Raw genomic sequence first — 13230 nt, 5'->3', positions numbered from 1 at the left:
TGATACTACTTTTGCATAGAAGCATAAAATTGCCCAGGGTGATTTAAGAGGGGGCTCCTACTTTTAAAGCAACCCAAACGAATACCATGAAACGGAAGGAGACATAGAAGCAAGCTCTACACGCAACCACAAAGAACAGTGACTCTCCTGCTGTAGCTCTAAATAGACGGAGGTAAAGTCAGCACTACGCTGAGGGACTGAGGGGCTGTCCATGACTCCTGCACTTAACTATCAATCTAATCTAACTTTCCGGGTAGACGAAACCCTCAGCATCAGCTCTGGCAAGAGGTTTTCAGTGTGTCATGGGAAGATTGCAAGTTGTATTTCGGTCTCTGGTTTTATTATTGACTTCTGTAACATAACCAAAGTAACCTAAATACTTGTTTTTTTTTTGTTTAGAAGATGCAGAGATTAAATTTCATGTTTCATATTACTAAGATGCTATGGAGATCAAACAGAAGTACTTCAGAGTCCCTACCTTGATGACAGTAATGCCATTTTGATAAGGATATTTATTCACCTTGAAGATACCCTTTCCTTTGATCTACTGTTAAATTTTGAATGTAATAAATTTGAACTTTTATGTACTAACTCTTTATTTAATTTATATCAAAATACTTGAATTAAATTTATTTACTTATTTTGCAGACTGACCACAGTTTCTCCTCCCTCCTCTCCTCTCATTTCTTATTCCCCCCCCTCCCCTCTTCACTCCCCTTCCTGGAATCCATTCCTTCTCTGCTTCTGTTCAGAAAAAGGCAGGCCTCCCGTGGGTATCATCAAAGCATAGCATATCAAGTTGTGATAGGACTAAGCACATATATGCAGAGGGTCTAGGCTCCCTGGTTGTCAGTTCAGACTCTGTGAGTTCCTCTGAGCCCCAGGTAGTTGTTCTTATATCAAAATATTTTTAAAGTTTTTTTTTTTTAAATTACGTGTATGAGTCTGTGTTAGGTTTGTGCACATGTGTTTACTGTCCTCAAAGGCCAGAAAGGGCATCAGATCCTCTGGAACTGGGGTTACTGGCAACTGTGTGCCTCTTGATATGGGTACAGGAAAAGGAACTTCTGAAAGGGCAGTACATGCTCCAACCAATGAGTCATCTCTCTACTACCTGTATAAAAATAGCTTTCATGTGTCTATCTGTCAATTGTTATTACACATGAACTATGCCACATGACACCATGGAAGCTACAATTGCAGCCATGGGTCACATCCTGTCCTCAAAAGTCCTCCAATCCTAAGCAACAGACATTAGTCTATTTCCTGGGCCCAGAAGGACTTCCAAATTGTAAGTGATATAGGAAAGAAAAGAGCAGAGTTACAGAAAAGCCTGAGTAGGTGTGTTTGAAGTAGATTGGCAACCAGGTATATTTCTGCTGTTGCAGTAATTCAGTGACTAGGTGAACACATATATAAATGGACGCGAGGCAAGGAAATGAAAGACAGTGAACAAGTGCGGTGAGGAGGGTGGAAAAGGCTGAAGGGATGACATGGAAGAAGATGGAAATGGCTCACAGGAAGCACTATTTGGCAGGGAGCGGGGCTTGGTCCCGCCTCAGCTAGATGTACCAGGCTTTGTTGACTCTCCATGGGAGGCCTTATCTTTTCTGGAGAGTGAATAGGGGGTGCGGGGGTGGGGAGGAGCAGGAGGATGGGAGACAACTGTGGTTGGTATGTAAAAGAAATTTAAAAAAAAATTAAATTAAAAAAAGGCACACAGCGTTCAAGAATCAGTCAAAGCGCGGGTGGGCAGCCAAAGAGCGAGTTCTCATTGATAACCTTCTTTTGAACATTCCCTTCTCAATTCCTAGCCTCTCTGGGGACCTGGCTCTGACCTCTGTCTCCTAAGTCTGGAATGACAGGGAAACTTTCTGCTTGCCCTTAGAAAATGCTGGGTGAATATGAAATCTCCGGAAATGTGTTTCTTGGCTTTCGAGAATCAAATGCTTTCAAGTTTATACCTGCTTTAAAATGAATTTTAGAGCTCTGAGTCAGTTTATAAAAAAATATCTACCTAGTTTGTTTACTTGTGGGTAGCACATCAACCCAATCATAGCTATTCTGACTCAACGTACCAAAAAGGAAAGTCATTAATCTTCTTTTGAACATTTGTAGTTACTGCAATCCATTTCTTTATCCAAGGTTGCCAAGTGAGCATATTTTCAATACCACCTTTTCTTTATATTATTTCCTAGTTAAAAGGAAAAAAAAGAAACACTCTTTTCCCTTGTATTTGATTACCTCATATTATAGATTATTATAGAGATTATGAAAGAAATGCAGCTTTCACTTCTTTTATTGGTTTTCAAAATAAGAAATTGGAACCTTAATATCTCTCCTATGTGACGAATGGGGCTGTTAAAATGGTAATTGCGGGACCAGTGAGATAGCTCAGTGGGCAAAAGGGTTTGTTTCCAAGCCTGATGAACTGAACTCAATCAATGGAACCTACATGGTGGGACAAGGGAACTACCACCCACAAATTGTCCAGAGAGAGAGAGAGAGAAGCATAACTAGAAAGATAGTTCAGAAGTTAAGATTCTCTATGCTCTTGCTGAAGCTCCACATTTGGTTCCCAGCACCCATACTTAGCAGCTAACAACCACCTGTTAACTCCAGCTCCAAGGGATCCAGCATCCTCTTCTGGCCTCCATGGATACTGCACCCACATGCACATTGAAACACACACACACACATAATTTTCAAAAACAAATATAAATCTTAAAAAATTAAATATTGTCATAAATCCCTTCATTTAAATATACTTGGCATGTTTTGAAGCTTTAGAGATACTTTTTATTGATGCTGTTTCTGTTATGGGATGGCACAAGCGTACTCAATTACTTCTGAATTCTTTAGACACATTTTTGATGGATTTTCATAGTTTTCTTTTTTCATTTTCTAGTATTATAATACTAATGTGTGTGGCAGTATTAAGAGAACACCACGTATCAAGTAAAACTATTAGGACTACCCAAACGCTTTACAAAGAAAGAGACTCTGAATGCTGAATTTTGCTCTGACTGGGAGCTGTGTTCCTTTTAAACTCTGGCACAAAATAGCATCCTTTAGCTATGTCTTATAGGATGAACAGCCAGATGAGGATCTGTGTCTAAGTTAGCTGTCAACTTTCAGCAGTTACCATGAGAAACTTGCTCAATAAATATACATTTCGTTCAATCATAGGTTTTCTTTTTCATAAATGAACATCTTTTAATTTTTTTGTCCTAACTAGACACATGGTAGAATAGATCAGGATACTTAAAACAGAAAATTACTATGTTGCTCTCTTTGAGTATAATGGTATTTTAAGTAAAAATGTCCCCCATTGATGCATATATTATAATATTTAGTCATCAGGGAATGACATTATTTGAGAAGGATTGGAAGGTATGGCCTTTTTGGAAAAAGCATGCCACTGAGTGTGGACTTTGAGCTTTCAAAGGCTCACACTAGGCCCAGTGTAGTTCTCTTTGCCTGAGATTCAGGATGTAGTGCTCAATTATGGTTCCAACGCCATTAGTGCTGCATTGATGACAATGCCCTAACCCTCTGAAACTGGAAGCAAGCCCACAATTTAATTTTTCCTTTTATGAGAGTTGCCTTGGTCATGGTGTCTCTTCGCAGCAACAGGACACTGGCTAAGACAAATATTGCCTTCACCTTGGTAACCATCTGCTTTGCCGAGGTCTTCTAATACTATATTTGTCTTCATAGCTGGAATCTACTGACAGCATTGTTATACTCTGGATCTTATACGTGTTCTCTGACAGTCTGTGTAGACAAGGCTTGCCTCCTGCTCTTAGGAAATAGTGAAAACCTTAAGAAATACATTCTAATCGTCTTCTAGTCTTTCAGCATGCTTCAGAAGGCACTGCGGACCTCCAGTCTCTCTTTTTTTTTCCTCTGTTTTATTCATATCCCAACTGGGAAATGAACAGCTTTGCCACATTCTGTTGCAATAAAGCTCTGCTTTATCCCAAGCTACAAATCAACAAGCCCGTAGATCATGAGCTAAACTTCCAAAACAGTCAGAGCAAACGTTTGCTCTTCTTGAGTTGGGGATTGCAAGTATCTATTGCAATATTGGAAAGCTGGCTCAGTGTATAATTCTAGTCTTCAGTGTTCAGGGCATTGATAATTCACATTCCTATTTTTTTTTAAGTTAGCATGAGCTTTGTAATGATTGACTTATGTTCTCTTCAATGAATAAAGCCCATAATTTCCTCTTACATAGTCAATATTTAAGCAATTAAATGCCATAGTTCGGGACTTTTCTACATTTGTTCTCATCAAGTTTTCTCATTCACTTTTCCCTATGCCCTGTTCATGATTGTCAGGGTTGAACATGCTGCGTGGATGATAGGGGAAGCCTCCCTGAGGTTCACCAAAATGCTCCCATTCACTCATCCATCTATGCAGAAGATTGATAGAAAGGAAGTTGTTGTGCACCCATACAGTGAGAACACACCATGGAGAAGAAAGACTGTTTTGTGACAGCTGAAAACATATCTTGGCCTGAAAATGTGGTATCAGGGAAAGGGAGAGGAACTATTACTTGCTGAGGGAAGAGAACGAGCAAGGCAATTATCTAGGTGGAAGAACGAAGGTAGAATACGGAACAATTGCTATAGGCATCATGCAAAAGCCCCTAGGGCTAGAACAATTATAAAATTGTGGCATGTTACAGCAACTGAAATTAATTCAGTATGGCTAAATAGTTGGATATTCTTATTCTGTAGCAGAGGAGGGAAAAAAGACCATAGGCTACAAACTAAACATGCTTGCTCAAGATTACAGACAAGAAATTTTAAGTGCAGTCTAAGGACAATTGTCCAAGCAATTCATTCACAATTATGAACATTACCTCCTGTGGTTTAAGCTCCACTCCCAAAGGGCATGTCAGAAACATTCTTTTTTTTTTTTACCCAGTTATTTTCCCACCGGACTTTTGTTTGCATCCTCGTGTTTGTCTTTGGAACACAAAGCATTTCCCCATCTAATCATCAAAGACTTTATTCTCTTTTCTTTCCTGTCTTCCCATCACTCATGCCCTTCCACCCATCTCTTCTCTGGATGTATAAATGTGTTCACAGCTGCAGGGGCCAACATATCTAAAATTTCCACTCTCCCTCTGATGCCATAAAATTTAGCTTCTGCTTCACTCAGTCCTCGAGAGACAACTTCAGGGTTTGCTGACGTGAAAGCAGAGCAGTCTCTTAGAGACGGGTTTTCTACACACCCGGCACCTCTTCATAATCAGTTGTTGCTCAAGCTTGTTGGAGCAGAGGGCAATAAAATTACAGGTGGGTCTCACAATAGCCATTTTCCCTGAAATGGTCACAGGACAGCCTGAGTCTATAACTTTAGCAGGCACGTGTATTACAAAATATGGGAAGAAGCTGGCATTTAAAAAATGTGAAAAATAGGGCACATATTGTGTAAATGTGCTTGCTGCCGAGCCTAACAACCTGAGTTTGAGTCTTAGGATCTATGTGAAGAGAGAACTGACTCCTGAAAATTGCCCTCTGACCTACACAAGTAATGCACAGGTGTACACACACACACAATTCCACGTACAGTGATAAAATATATTAATTATATAAATGTATAAATTTTATAATTATAATTTTATAAATGTATAAATATATAAATATATTAAATGTATGAAGGGTCTGCTCTAGTTGTAGAGAAGCATTCCCATTATTTTTAAGGTACAAGTAGTTGTTGAAATTTAGCACTTCATTATTTTATTAACAGTGACACAGGGGGAACACTTTATGATTTACTAAGAAGTAAATTTATGAGAGTTTCAGTTCTATGTTGTCAACATGAAGGCTGGAGTGGCTTCATATTTCATAGGCACTTGAACTCAAGGAGTCAACAACAGGATTAATTATCCCTCTGTTCTCCTCCACAGCAGCCTATTCATTCTCCAGTCTAGTTTTCTAGATGCAATGACTCAGTGTCCCGTCACACTGTAACCAAGCTCTGGTGCTTCGGCATCTGCAGTAGACTCTTGACTCTGACCTTTTCCCCATTGGTAGACTGTTGCTCTAGTATGGTACACCAGTTGGCTTGCACAGGTGACATCAAAAACATTCAATTCTCTTCTATATACATATTTAGCTTCCCAACACATAACCTCCATTTCTATCTGAGTCACCATTCACAATGCAAACTCATCCTCCAGCCTAAGGAGCAATGTGTCCTACAAGGGGCTGGCACTTCTCACATTAACTGACTTGATTAAAACAATCTCCCCTCAGACATGCCCACAGCCCAACTCGATATGGACAACTTACTCATTAAGACTCTCTTCCAGGTGCTTCTAGATTGTATCAAGCTGACAATTAAAGTGAATCATTCCATGATCCATCAACTCTCTTTCCTGTGTTTGCCTGAGTGGAATAATTTCTTTTATCTGGAATCTCCTCCAATCTTACTGTGTGAAAATACATCTTAATTTCAAAACATACTGTTATCAAGTTCTGCTATTAACCTCAATCTTTGTCCCTCATATTAATAAGCTTTAATATTTCATAAGCTACAGTACTTTGCTTTGATGAGTACAATGCATTTCAACGTTTCACTGTCTTACTTAATAAAATATATACTATTTTAGATTTTCTCCATATAACTATTATATTGGAAAATTCTCTCTTGGAAAAAAAAGTCAGTCTAAACATATTTGTGAATAGACACAACGTCCTAGTAGTTGGGAAGAGCACTAACTTGGGAAAATTACATCATTCATTTAGATTTTGTCTAATATATGTTACCCGATCTTGGACAAAGTTCCTAATTTGTCTTTGATTCACTTCCTTCCATGTCAGACGTGAGGCACTTTGATGCTTACTGATCTTGAATGAATAGCACAGACAAAGCCTGTCCATGAACTAAGTTATGTGAGTGCATCCCATGGCTGTTATCTGGGAAGGAGACCATGCCCCAAATACCATTGTTTCCTATTTACAGACGTTGTAACAGAATGCCCTCCAATGTCTAGAAAACTCTAGCCTGTTCTTGCCTACACCACTCAAAAGTGTGGCAAACAAAATCAAAGAACTTGGTGCTTATGCTGAAAATATCCAGGCCCCTTTATTCATAAGTGGAAAAAGCCAATGGTTCCAACTATTCCTATGCCCAGTTACTGAAAACAAGTTTATGGTTCATTAGGTAGAAAATTCTGCTCGTCTTCTATGCCTGCATAAAATGGTGATATGCATGTACCTACTCCTCTGTGCTGTTCACACTAACTGTGAAAATACCTACAAATAATGCTCTTTGGTGCATAATAACTGTTCATTACTTGTTGGCTTTATGGTATCATGTGTAATCAACTAACACTCATGCAAGGATGATGACATAGTTTCAGAATGTGACAACTATTCAACTGAAAGATTAAAGTTAATATGATCCAACCTATTCCTAGAAGTCATGTACACCCAAGCCAATTTTAAGGTAGTTTTTGACTCTCTATGAGAATATATTTCAATTAAACTGTTTACTTAATATCATTTAATAATTTAAAACTATCCATCCACCATTTTACATTGGCCTCTGTCATACCATTTTACTCTGTGTATTTGAGCTTAAAATCCACTAATACTTAAATCACGAGTCAGGGAAAAAGGAGACTGATTGGTAGGTGGGAAATGTACTTTTCCTCAAAGTGGCAAATGCAATCACAACAAACTGGGTATTTCAAAGAGTTATGGGCCTGGACAGGCGGGAGACAGGCTATCCTGAGTCATATGGCATCAAAGAGAACTCAAAGAAGCCTAAAGCTCATCAGACACTACCTCATGGGTATTATAAGCAATAATTAGGTGTCAGCAAAACAGCATTGCATTTACAGTCAAAATTCTGAAGTTATTAAGTATTGAAAGTGGACATATTGCTTCATTTCCCCAAGACTCAGTTTACCCTGGGAAATGTAAGAATTAAATTAGAATGTCTCTAAAAATGATCCATGTCACAGTGTATCCACAATGAATGTCAGCTCTTACTCTGCTGTAGTAAATATTTTTGCAAAATGAACACTCCATAGAGAATACAATTGTCAATACAAAGCAGTCTGGTATCTGTTGTCTTGTTTATCCATCATGCATGCATGAGTTTGGCTAACCTCCCGCATTTAAAGACATAGGCTGGGGATATGGACCCATGGTAGAGCACTTGTCTAGTGCATAACAGGTGCTAGATTCAATCCCCAGAACTGTAATAATAATAATAATAATAATATAAATATGTTAGAAATAAGACTGTCCAAGTTCTGACTTCCAGAACTTGATTAGGGTAGGCTACTTTTCAAAGGGTGTTTTTTCCCCAGGTCTGAAAATTATGAAATGAGAAACAAACATACACAGAGCAACTAAGCTGGATTGTAGAAGCCAAGAAAGCCAGCAGTCCAGCTGGGCAGATGGAGAGAAAGCTACTCTGGAACTCGGCTCTGTGATCCAGGAGTTGCAGGGAGCAAGAGCTTGAGTCCTGGGCTGCAAACCCAGCTTTGCCACTTCCTGTCTGTGCAGCCTGAGCAAGTCAACCATCCCCAAGCCTTAGTTCTCTTTTGTGAACAAAATGGGAAAAGGGAAACATTATCTTGTCACAGTTACCTGGGTCCCTTTGAAATGTCATAAACATCTTTGTCTCGTATCTATAAGAAGTGCTCAGTCAACTGGAAAACTCAGTCTAGATTCCCAGCATCTAAATGAAAAGTCAGATACAATGACACATGCCTATAATCCTAACACTGGGAAGTCAGACATGGAAGGATTTATGGGCTTCCTGCAAAGACTGTTTAGTGGAATTAGTGAGAACTCCAGGTTCAGTGAAAGACTAGTCTTGGAAAAAGGTGTTTGAGGAAGACCCCTGATAACAACCTCTGGCATCCACATACTATGGACACATGCACCCACATATAGATAAGCATGTATAAACACACACACACACACATGTACCACATGCACACAAAGAAACACCCTAGTGCATCTAGTAAGTACTCAGGCAAGTTCTTCTATTTTTAGAATTAGCAATATTAATGCTATTAATATTGGTATTGGTGCTGTTGCTAATTGAATTACTGTTCCATCAAACATCATTATTGTTGTTCTAGGAGCCTGAAGGGGAAAAGTGTTGATTGATGATGGTATTTAATACTAGGAACATCATTAAAATATACGAGGCACTCCAGGAAGTCTATACAATATGATTCTTGACCTGACCGTTTTTAAAATTTCATCAGTGGTCTGGAGAGATGGCCTAACAATTAAGACTACAAACTGCTCTTCCAGAGGAACCAAGTTCCATCCCCAGAACCTACATTTGTCAATTCACAGCTACCTGTAACTCAAGATCCAGGAGATCTGATGCCCTCTTCTGACCTCCACGGGCATCTGCACACATGTTCACATACGCACTCATAGACACACAATTAAAATAATTATTAAAAATAAATCTTTGAAGACTTCATCAAGTCATCTGACTTCTTTCTGACATTTGCTTTTCTTCTCTGTTAGAAAAAGGAAGCTGGACATTGCCAGGATAGCATCCTAAAGTGATAGGTTACATATGAAATAAGAAACCATTAGTGGCTAAAAAATAAGCAAATAGATTTCTGCTCAGGGATAATGATGTAATAAAATTGGACAGTCCTGAGGTCTTATTCTGAAGTTTCCCATGTCTTAGTTTTAAGACACCGGGTCAATGCCTGAATCTCCCCAAACCTCAACCTGTTTGTCTGATTAGACCTTCTGATAGACCTTGCTAGCGAGCTCACTGCTCTCACAGAGGCCCCACCAGGGTGCTGTGGCTTGAGGTGGGGCTCTTCCCCACAAGAACATGTAATAAAATGCTTCATTAGGGGAAGACAGTGAAATCTGTGGCTTCTGCCTTTTTTATGTGAAGATATTTCAAACGCATTTTCTATTCTGGCAGAGGTCTTGGCTGTCTCTTTTAATTTATGCTGAGGGCATAGTACACTTAAAACCGAATTCCTTGGCATATTATTTTAGTCTAGAGAGAAAAGACAGCTTTCATAACAGCTGGCTGGTCATACTAGATGGACTGTTGTCTCTTTTCTTAAAGTGAGGGTACCGACTTGAAGCTTTAAGTGTAACCCACTGGGGGAGATGCAGTATCTAAATACTCAGACCTACTTAATAATGATAGTTTTGTAAGAAATGGGTACACACACATACACACACACACACACACACACACACACACACACACACACACCAGGGTGTTTTTGCAAAACCATAAGCTACTTTGTGCATTGTCTATAAGAAACACTCAGGGGATTGGAGAGGTAGCTCAGGTGACATCGCCAGCACACACAGGAAAAGCCAGGACCAATGGTACAGCCTTGGAATCCCAGTACTAGGGTGAAGTGGGATGGGAAACAAAAATAATCATATCCCTGGATCTCACTGGTCAGCTAGTAGCCGAATCAATTAGCTCCACACCAGTGAGAAACCCTGCCTCAAAAAACAAGGTGAAGAGCAATCACACACACACACACACACACACACACACGCCCACAATGGGGAGAGAGAGAGCACAAAGACACTTCATCCCTGAGTTCAAACGTTAAAGTAGAATGCTCCTGTAAATATTGGCAAGTGTGGGTTACAAGAATGGCTTTCAACTGGAATCATTCCTGTCTGCTGTCTCTCTTCATACCTACAAAGTTGATTTATTTCGGCAGGCAGCGTGGCTTTTCAAGCATCTGCTTTGATGTATGTTTCCATGTGCTGGGTAAACAAAACACTTACGGTATGCACACCCGAACACCTCAATTCGCATCCCAATTCTGCCCTTGGGGTTCCATTCTAGAGGGATGAAGCGCAGAAACCTGGCTTTGATCGAAGGCTGGAGTCGATAGTACACAACGCTGTCTGCGTTCGCATTGCCAGCAAAACCCTGGAAGAAAAGGGAGAAGAAGGAACTCAGGGCATCTGGAAACTGTCAGGATCACCTGCAATGACCATCTGTGTGCACACCCAGCCTTTACCTTTTCTCCTGTGTGTGAATAGTGTCACTTTCAAATCAGATGAACAGTTTTGCCTCTCCATCCATGGAAGTGACTGCTACCTGCTTTTCTTTGTATTAAGAGAAATTTTTAAGTTACATCACACCCATTAAATCAGCTTTCAACCAGGATACCCTCAGTAACAATTGCCTCTGCTAAACACAGACTAAATGTAAGAGCGTGCGTGCCTACGGCTGCCAGCACTGCAAACAGCATGGGAAGAGCCGAGAAAATAATCTCTGCGTATTGAAAAACTATTACCTGATTCAGCAAAGAAATTGCTCACCTGCTTCGGCTATGGCACTTTCTCGGCTCCCTCATTAGCATAAACAAAGGCCTCCCCCCAGTAGGAACCCTGCTCTCTCTATCAGCTGCTAAGCTTCATCAGCACACTGCCTTAGTCTTGTCCAGAGCTGGAAGGGGGAACTGGAAGCAAGGAGAATTTGGAAAGACCTGTGATTAGACTTACAGACTCTGGCCCTGGAAAACTAGAGAGACCTTTGCAATGATGCTAAGCCAGCACAGTCAAATTGCAGATGAGGAAATTGAAGGTCAGAAAGGTGGGGGGGGGGGAATCTCTGGTGTCTGCAAAAACCGTTATACTGAGTGAGCCCGGGCTGGTTCCTTCCACAGTATTAGGGTACATTCGCTGATACAGAACTTGCCTGCGAACAGAGACCGAACTCAATATCTTAGCCACTTGTGAAGATATTTTTAAAGATGTATTTATTTTATTTTATGTGTCTATGGAAGCCATGGACGTGCCTGGTGCCTGTGAAGGGCAGAGGAAGGACAAAAACCTGCAAGGGTAGCAAGTGCTCTGAGGTGTATCTCCAGCCTGGAGCCATTTTTATCTTCCCTAGCATGGGACTTCACATATGAAGAAAACAGCATGAAACAGAAGCTGCTTCCATCGTTTATATTTTAGCTTTATTTCTTCCCTACCTGTCTCTTCCAACTCTTCTTACCCTTCTCCTTCCTTCTCCTCCTTCCTTTTTTTCCACGGTCACAATTGGTTTATGTTGCAAAGACATAGGAACGATGCTGTTTCAGATGAAGGCTCAGTATGACAGGTCTCCCCAATGTTCATCAACAAGGGACCAGGGTGGATCTCTGGGAGTTCGAGGCCAGCCTGGTCTACAAGAGCTAGTTCCGGGACAGGCACCAAAGCTACAGAGAAACCCTGTCTCGAAAAAGCAAAAAAAAAAAAAAAAAATAAGGGACCAGGTAGGCAAGCGAGGACACAGGCAGCTGGCTCCATTACTACGACTTGGTACTAGTATCTACCAAAATAATTTCTAATATATTGTAAAGAAAGTTATAATGCATGTTTATAGCTCAGCTTAATTTGATTCCCTTAGCAATGATTTACTTCCTCCTGTCTCATCGGTATTCTCAGGCTCCCCTGACATGAGCATTTCCACAGATGTACAGAGTAGCTAGCTGCTCGCAAAAGAAGTCTGAAAGCTGGGCACCTGTGATCTTTCATTCTCACCATTTATTTGACTGTATTTGGAACCAGATAGGAAAAAAAAAATTAAGGATGCTTCTATGAGAAGATTTCCAAAAAGTAGAACTGACTCTGAATGTGGACGATGCCTCCAATGGGCTGGGATTCTTGGCTGAAATGGGGAAAGGAAACCGAGCATGTGTCACTCGGCTTCCGGACCAAGGCTCTGGCTGCCCTGGCTTCCCCTCCAGGATAGACTTACTCTCAAACCATAAACCCACAGTAGACTCTTCCCTTCATTTCCTTCTTGATGGTATTTGTTCCCAACAAAAAGCAAAGCAACTAACACAGCCTGTCTTTCCATCCGTACTGTGACCACGCCCTTCCACAAAGCACGCTCTCCTCAGAACTGTCATCAAACCTGCTCTTGGACCCTTCCCTTCTTCTGTTTCCGCCTCCATTCATACCCACACTCTCAATGCTTTCCCCAGTGATCAGTCTGTAAGACCTGAGCAGAACTAGAGCACCTCCTCCCCTGTTTTCTTTGCCTCTCAGACAAAACCCAAACCCTTCATCAAGTGTGACAACCACAACTGAGGAGTAGCCTCATGGAATCTCCTTGAAAAAGTTAGATTAAGTCCCGGGTGAGACCTTTGCATATCATTTCCCCTTGTCTTGTCTATCTTTGCAGCCTCCATTTGAGACGGAATTCTTTGTCATCAAAGCTGTTAAGGTCATATAT

The 13230-nt window shown here is 40.6% G+C and overlaps 1 protein-coding gene across 1 annotated transcript in view; it reads right to left on the bottom strand.

The window, feature by feature from the left end:
- Cntnap4 (contactin associated protein like 4) overlaps positions 1 to 13230 on the bottom strand; it is a 292183-nt gene that overhangs the window by 125264 nt on the left and 153689 nt on the right. Inside the window, exon 4 of the mRNA XM_005345710.2 lies at positions 10782 to 10929. Coding sequence (XP_005345767.1) covers positions 10782 to 10929 — 148 coding nt within the window. The remainder of the gene's footprint in view (positions 1 to 10781; positions 10930 to 13230) is intronic.

Source organism: Microtus ochrogaster, chromosome 4, assembly GCF_000317375.1.
Source record: "Microtus ochrogaster isolate Prairie Vole_2 chromosome 4, MicOch1.0, whole genome shotgun sequence".
In the NCBI taxonomy this organism is placed as follows: Eukaryota; Metazoa; Chordata; class Mammalia; order Rodentia; family Cricetidae; genus Microtus; species Microtus ochrogaster.
Note: the sequence above shows the minus strand (reverse complement) of the source record. Positions and strands in the feature narration are given on the sequence as shown.